The 8,356-nt window shown below is 45.4% G+C and overlaps 1 protein-coding gene across 1 annotated transcript in view; it reads right to left on the bottom strand.

Annotated features, from left to right (window-relative positions):
* The window catches only part of WWC2 (WW and C2 domain containing 2), a gene marked incomplete in the record, with an annotated part of 165,696 nt that overhangs the window by 80,917 nt on the left and 76,423 nt on the right, over window positions 1-8,356 (bottom strand). The window contains 2 exon segments of the mRNA XM_034770785.1: window positions 2,819-2,895; window positions 4,806-5,009. Of these exon segments, the coding sequence (XP_034626676.1) occupies window positions 2,819-2,895; window positions 4,806-5,009 (281 nt within the window).

Genomic DNA, 8,356 nt, shown 5'->3' with positions numbered 1-8,356 from the left:
CCCCGGCCCGGCTCCCAGCCCCGCGGGCCGGCTCCCGGCTCCCAGCCCGGCTCCCCGACCGCGGGCCGGCTCCCGGCTTCCAGCGCCGCGGCCCGGCTCCCAGCTCCCCGACCCCGGCCCGGCTCCCAGCCCCGCGGGCCGGCTCCCGGCTCCCAGCCCGGCTCCCCGACCCCGGCCCGGCTCCCAGCTCCCCGGCCCCGGGCCGGCTCCCGGCTCCCAGCCCGGCTCCCCGACCCCGGCCCGGCTCCCAGCCCCGCGGGCCGGCGGCTCCCCGGCTCCCAGCCCCGCGGGCTGGATCCCGGCTCCCAACTCCGCGGGCCCGGCCCGGCACCATGCCCCCGGCCCCGCACAAAGAGGCCCCCGCCGAGCCTCCCGATTTTCCCGGACATGCCCGGCTTTTGGGGATTTCCCCCCGGACGGGGATTTGAGCCCCCAAAAGCCGGACATGTCCGGGAAAATCCGGACGTATGGTAACCCTATATAAACATTCATATGATGCTTCTCTAAACCCTGTCCAATTTATCAACATCTTTCTTGAATTATGGGCACCAGATCTGGACACAGCAGTGGTCGCACCAGTGTCAAATACAGAGGTAAAGTAAGCTCTATTCCTACTTGAGGTTCCCCGTTTATGCATCCATGGATGGCATTAGCTCTCTTGACTATAGCATCGCACTGGGAGCGCGTGTTAAGCTGATTATCCACCATGACCTCCAAATCTTTTTCAGAGTCACTGCTTCCCAGCATACAGTCCCTCATCCTTTAAGTATGGCTCACATTTTTGTTCCTAGATGTATACATTTACATTTAGCCATATTAAAATACACATTGTTTGCTTGCCTCCAGTTTACCAAGCAATCTGTCCTCTATTATTTACCAGTACCCCAATTGTTGTCATCTACAAACTTTATCAGTGATGACTTAATGTTTTCTTACAAATAATTAAAATATAAAACGTTATCTAGTGTAAGGCCAAGAACCAATCCCATGGGACCCCACTGGAAACACACCTATTTGATGACGATTCCCTGCTTACAATTACATTTTGAGACCTATCAGCCAGCTTTTATTCCATTTAATGTGTGCCATGTTAATTTTATATCAAGTTTTTTTTTTTTTTACTTAAAATGTCATGCAGTATTAAGTCAAAACACCTCACAGAAGTCCAAGTATATTACATCAACACTATTACCTTTATCAACCAAACCTGTGTTCACATCAAAAAAAGATCTCCAGTTAGTTTGATAGATCTATTTTCCATAAACCCATGGTGACTGACAATTATGTTACCCTCCTCTAATTCTCTATTAATCCAGTCCCGTATCAGCTGCTCCATTCTCTTGCTTGGAATCATCAGACTGACAGGCCTATAATTACCCAGGTCATCCTGTTTCACCTTTTTAAATATTGGTACAACATTACCTTTCTGCCAGTCTTCTGGAAATAAATATGGTTAAATTCCTTAGCCATTCCTAAAGGGAGCCATCCTCATGTAGAGGCAATCATTTGCCCTCCCCATCACATTTGTTCTTCTCCCATCCCTGGCCTTGTCATCCTGTTAGCCTCTCCTACAGGCTTAAATCCCTCTTCTCAGAGGGCTCCCTCCTCTTCAAGGGTTCCTGAAACTTGCCTCTGAAATATGTTCTGTAATCTGCTGGCCAGCCCACTCCCTAAAAATTAAGTAACTGGCAATAATGAACCTGGGTAGGAGAGGGGGAAGGGTGTGCATGACCTGGGAAGCAAATGTACTGCAGTATGGTGTGTGTGTTAAATGTTAATTTGGAAAAATAAGTTAAACGTGTGATGTCATACTACTTCTCAAATACTGGCTGTTGATAACCCTAATTGTGATTTGGACTACATATAAAGAGGAGACGTGACTTTGGGGCTGCTGTAAATGCTAGGAATTGTCCAGCAGGGGACGTTGAAAGCTCTATAACCAGCACCTCTTGTGTAAATTCTATGCACACAGAACCTATATATCCCTAGGACCGATTCAAGCACCAAGCATATGAAGGTGCTGTATTTCCAACCTGAGCAGGTTTTGACTAGACAAATAATTCAATACCAAATGGAGAACCCAAACTGCACAAAATGCAGTGTTTGACACAGTTCACATAACAGAACTCCCTCTTCCGACTTAGATTTTAAGTTTATTCTACATCATTTCCCCCCTTATTTAAGGTTAATTCATGAGAGAGCAAGCTATAAATCAACCTATTTATTTTTCATATTATTAAAAAGATAACCAAATCCAATGCCTATAATATGCAGAAATCTTTTAGTAGTTGTGTACAGAAGCACACTTATGTTCAATACTTTGTATCTGCAGATTAAAACAAGTCCCAAATTATCCTGGTCATTACAAATTTAAAACCAATTCTGCTGTGAGAGCCCAAAAGTTGATTTTAGAAATAAAAGGATCTCATTTTAAATTAAGCACAGGGTGTTGATCCACATACTAGGCATTTTTAAAGGATTTCTCCCTCTCTTCTCCCAGCTTTCGCCTTTAAAAAGGAATCAATCAATTATTGAATTATTTTCTGGGTGAAATTAGTTATGAGGCATATTTAAACCAATGAATATATTTCTCAAAGTTAACGGTGTTCCCTTTAAAAATTAATTGGATTGGTTTTTAGGATGATTTGGCTAACAGTTTAATTAAAATGCTTGAGTAGCGTTTAGCCGGAATGCTAGATGGTTTCAATGTCTGGATGCAAAAGGCCTAAATCTGAATCTCTGCTAGCCCAAGCTCAGCACACTGCAGTCACAAACTTTATGTACAGAATTCCAGTGGAACTAAATTAAGCATTCTCACCCTTAATCTTGTAGTGGAGATTTCCGCCTTCAGAATGTCAGGGTCATATTTTGTGCTGGATGAGGAGCCTGAGAATACTTATTTTAAGAAAAGAAAAGAAAAATATTTTACTACTTTCAACCATAAATCTTGAAGAGTTCACTTAGCACTAAAACTATGAGGTTAATATAACAGTGCAAATAAAATGGATATTACTTTTTTAACGTATACCTCTTATTACAGTACAGTCAGCATCTGTGTGAAAATAATTAATGAATACTCAACACATTTTCTTCTACTTTTGCTACCATCATTTGGATGAGTTCAAAAATTTAAGGGAGGAGAAACTCTTTGTCTAGGATGGAACCCAAGGCAAGTCCCCATTTCCCCCTGCTTTCAACGCCTGGCCACCATTCTTCTAGCTGGGCAGCACACTTTGTGAGGGAAGGAATCTTCAGAGCTCAAGGAGCTCTCACAACAAATAGGTTTTCTGGAAGGTGGGTTTATTCAGCTGGCTGAGACTAGAGTTGCCAACTTTCTATTTGCAGAAAACTGAATACCCTTGCTCTGCCCCTGCTCCACCCTTCCCCGAGGCCCCACCTGCCACTCACTCCATTCCCCCCCCCCATCACTTGTTCTCCCCCACCCTTGCTTGCCCTCCCTCTGCTCAGTCCTTCCCTGAGGCCCCCCCTCCATCCCCCCTCCCTTGTTCACTCTCCCCCACCCTCATTCACTTGCTCATTTTCACTCAGCTGGGGCAGGGGGTTGGGATGCTGGGGGGGGGTGAGGGGGAGGGCTCCAGCTGGGGATGCGGGCTCTGGGGTGGGGCCAGAGATGAGGGGTTCAGAGTGTGGAAGGGGGCTCCGGGATAGGGCCGGGGGTTTTGGCCCCCCTCATGGGGGCCAGAAATGAGGGGTTAAGGGTGCAGGAAGGGGCTCTGGGCTGGGGGTGTGGGATGAGGGGTTCAGAGTGCAGGAGGGGGCTCCAGGCTGGGGCTAAGGGGTTCAGAGTGCAGCAGGGGGCTCAGGGCTGGGGCAGGGGGTTGGGGTTCTGGATAGCGCTTTCCTCAGGTGGCTCCCGGGAAGCTGCAGGTATCTCCCTCTTGCTCCTAGGCAGGGACACGGCCAGGCAGCTCCGCATGCTGTCCCTGCCTGCAAGCGTCGCCCCTGCAGTTCCCATCGGACATGGTTCCCAGCCAATGGGAGCTGCGGAGCCAGCGCTCAGGGCGGGGGCAGCATGCAGAGCCTCCCTGGCTGCCCCTACACTTAGGAGCCAGAGGGAGATGCTAGCAACTTCCCGGGAGCCGCGCGAAGTCTGCTGCGGGCGGCCAACCAGACTGCTAACATTCCAGTCAAAAACAGGATGCCTGGCAACCCTAGAGCCTGAGACTCACTACTCTTCTCTTCAGGAGTTGAGCTTGCTGCTTTTTAAACACTACCCATCCTGGAGTAAGATATTTGGCCAACAACCCAAACACAGACCTCTCAAAAACACTATACTTGGCCACCAGGTTCCCTCCTTTGTTTTGGGGATTTAAATAAAAAATGATCCCACTTATTTTTACTGAACCCCATGCCTTATATCTGCACACATTTTGCAAAAATTAAAATAAACGGTTACCAACAGCAAGCAGTGAAATCTACTGCTCCATCTATCATTGCCACCTATTTACATACTGAGTACCTGGTGGCTGCAAGCCAAAAAGGAACAAGTGATCCTGGATCCTTAGAACACCAACCCACCTAATCTCGGTTCCAGCAAACCACATGAAGGAACAGCTTTCAGAGCCAAGTGCCTGGCCCAAATTTCTGTAGGAGTTCAACTGTGTTGGACAGACCAGAGCTCTCTGCAGCAGAACACAGTTGCCTTAAGGGGCAAAAAGTGGAAAAGCGGTCGGAAAAACAGCCAGGGGCTCAAAACATTGAGGACTAGTTTTGAATTGCAGAACAAGAGCCATTACAGAGCACGCTCAAAGGAGTTACAACATACACATTTCTAACGTACTTACAGCTGGTACGAGAGCTTGATTTTTCTTTGTAGGCATCATTCAGACGTACATACTCATCCAGGGCGAGTGCTAGTCTCTGTTCTTTCACCTGGTACAGCTCCTTCTGGGTACTGAGAGCATCCTGCGCTACCATGAGATAGTCTTTTAGCATTCGCTCTTGTTCTTGCCTCCATTGTTTTCGGGGATCTTCTATCTGTGTGGTTTCTTAAAAATATATATAGTTTTAAAAGCTTCAATTTAGTTAAATAAATTAAAATTTGCCAAGTGAATAGACTTCAGTGTGCTAGTCATTTTTGGTGTGTCTTCAATTTTGGTTTTATTTGTAATTCACAGTTCTAGTTTAAGTCTAGACTGTAGGGCTAGTCCCTCCACAAGAAGATAAGTCAGGAGGAAGAAGCTGGGAAGCCAGTATAAATAGCCTGGATACTCCACAGTTTCTTCAGCTGGTTTAGCTGTCTCAAAGAAATTAAAAGGGATCCAAAGTTGTAGTTTTGGTACTACATGCATTTTCTTTTAAGGGTCCATTTTATTACCTTGTTAATTTAAAATGACAACTAAGCTTTGACTAGTAGGCATGTGGAGTAGTTTATTTTTATAAAAGCATTTCTTCATTATTTTCGGGTGAAGACCAACTTTAAAATGAGCAATTAATGCACAATAGCTAATACAGTAGTATACATTCTAAAAGTTTTTAAACAGTTGGTATTGTCTTCTGAACTGATAAAATACCTTGAAATTTTAGGAAAAGCCTTCCACCTGAATTACAGCTAAGGTTTTGTTATAAATAACTGGGTCAATATAAAGCCCTTAAATGAGCACAGACCTCTTGAAATCTAGTTTATTTAAAAAAAAAAAAGTTAATTAAAAGCACTTTCAGGTACCATCATTACACCTGTTCTGGAGTCCCTCTACTATTTTGGTGGTTTTACAATCACATTTTCCTAATGTTTTAAAATGGTTTTCTCCCCACCTCTGCTGAGTGAAAGGTTAAATTATTTTTCTTAATGTGTATTTGTGTTTCTCTCCCATTAGCAATCTAATGGAGGACTGTGAATCCACACAAACAACATAAGAAAAAGTGAACCTGAATACACAAAATGCTGTTAAATGCACAAGGTAAACACTCTTTAAAGTCATACTCACATGGGCTTTGATATGCAAGATTGTAGAAAGGTTATTATATTGCAAGAAAGAAGTGTGATTCACTTGATACAAGATTGCCTTAATGCAGATATGCAAGGGGGCAGAATTATAGCAGCACTGTCAACCTTAACTTTAGCATTTCCTGGCTGCTTAATGTAGTGTTAGCTTGCACCAAGTTATAATAATGAAGGAGAGGAAAGCTGATGTTATCTTAAGTCATCGCCATGGCAAATCTATCCAATCTGAAACCTAAACACTGCAATTCCATTATACATACAAGAAGATCATTAAAACTCTTGGCTCATTTCAAGATTACAATTTAACTGATAAATCTTTAGCTGATAAAGGTACAATAACTCCATATCAAGTGACAAAAGGGAATATTCAATAATAAATATTGATCACTTAAAAATATTAATCCCACAGAATACAAGCTGCTCTATTATAATTAAGTGTCCTGTTTCACTCCACTTCCTGATATTAAAATGCCCCATTTTCCTACATTGCCACCTTCAGGTCCTCTCAGGCTGCAAACCCAAATGCTGGTTGACCAAAAATTCCAGACTCCCACCCTTTGCAGCCCTTGAAGAACTCCATGGTCGCTGCTCCCTACCGACACCCTCCAACATACCATGTGACATCACAGGGCACGTAATTACCCCATCACTCTATGCTAGGGAACCACAGCTTCACATATACTAACTTGCGAGAACCACGGCTGGTGTATTGTAGCCATAGCTACATGCGTGCACTGAAATGGACAGAAATGTTTATTGCCTTTCCAGTGTTAAAGTTCCACACTGTTAATTTATATTTCATTGCCTGTGGTTTTTTGCATACTGTTTTTCTGCCCTGTTTTTCCCCACTCAATAAAGTTCAATTTTTGGAGAATAAAATAATCTTTATTAGTTCCCAATACATACCGTAGAATGCACAGTGGTACTCAAAGCAAACAGTACTTGTAAATGTACATATGGCACACACCACATAGTTAATGGCTTCAGGACAACACCTGCATTTATAAGTGTACAGCAAGCACTACTCAATTCCGAACAACACCCAAAGCTCCCAGCCTACAGAACACTACTATGACTGACTGTTAAAGTGTTCTTTCAAAGCCTCCCACAACCACTTATCTCCGACTTTAAATGCCGTCCACCTCTGCCCTCCAACCTGGCAGCAGCTTTTCCCCCTTTGCCACACAAATACTATGCAAAACACAACAAGCAGCAATAATCACTGAGATCCAAACTAGTGAGTGAACGCCACCACCCCAGTGTCCATTCAATCTATCAAAAGCACATTCATTTTGCACCTGTTGAGCCAGTAGTTGGATCTTTCCTTGGTGCTATGAAGGTGGCCAGTGTACAGCTTCACAAGCCAGGGGAGTAAGGGGTAGGCAGGGTCCCCCAGAATCACAATTGGCATTTCCAGTCAGGAAAGAAGGTCTGAACCCACAGTTTTCTGAACAGTCCTTCCTTCTTAAAGATGTGAGCTTCATGCACCTTCCCTCAACAGCCCACATCGATACTAGTGAAGCATCCCCAGTGATCCACCAGCACTTGCATAATCAAAGAATAATAGCCCTTTCTGTTGATGTACTCTATGGTGAGGTGGGCTGGTGCCAAAACAGCGATGTGATGCAAATCCATCCACCGTGTCTGGCATATTGTCGAGAGTCTCAGTCCTGCATAGGCAGAGATAATTAATAGCCCTACACACTTGCATGGCAATGGCTCCCACTGTGGATTTTCCAACTCCAAAATGACTTCCCACAGACCAGTAACAATATGGCTTTGCAAGATTCCAGAGTCCAATCACGACTCGCTTCTCCGCTATCATTCTGGTATCATGCATTGGAGGGCTGGGGTGAGCTTGGCACATAGATCCAGGAAGGTGACCTTTCACATCTGAAAGTTCTGCAGACACTGCTCATCATCTCAAAAACTACATTATGATGCAATCCCACCAGTCATTTCTACCCCACAACACACTGTGAAAATTTCCCCAAAGGCATCACACTGGACAATGGCACATGGCACACGGGGATACCTAACCATGGTGTACCGTACTTTGCATCAGCAGAAGCACTCCTGATGAGCAGGGCCGGCTCCAGGCACCAGCTGAGCAAGCTGGTACTTGGGGCGGCAGATTGTTCGAGGAGGCATTCTGCCCAATCCTACGGCGGCATGGCCGCTTTTTTTTGTTGTTGTTCCGCTCCGGCCGCTCTGTGGGCGGCGGCGCGGAGAACCAGAGCGCCCTGCAGGGCAGTCCTCTTCCTTCCCTACCCGCAGACCGGAGCGGAGCCCTCGCGGCAGGCAGCAGCGCAGCAGGAGGGGCCAAGTGGCAGTGCCCCTGCTGTAGTCCTGGCCGCCTCCTTCTCTCTCTCTCCCACCCGTTCCCTCCTC

The sequence above is a fragment of the Trachemys scripta genome, chromosome 5, assembly GCF_013100865.1.
Source record: "Trachemys scripta elegans isolate TJP31775 chromosome 5, CAS_Tse_1.0, whole genome shotgun sequence".
Classification (NCBI taxonomy): Eukaryota; Metazoa; Chordata; order Testudines; family Emydidae; genus Trachemys; species Trachemys scripta.
This window is presented reverse-complemented; position numbering and strand designations above follow the sequence as displayed.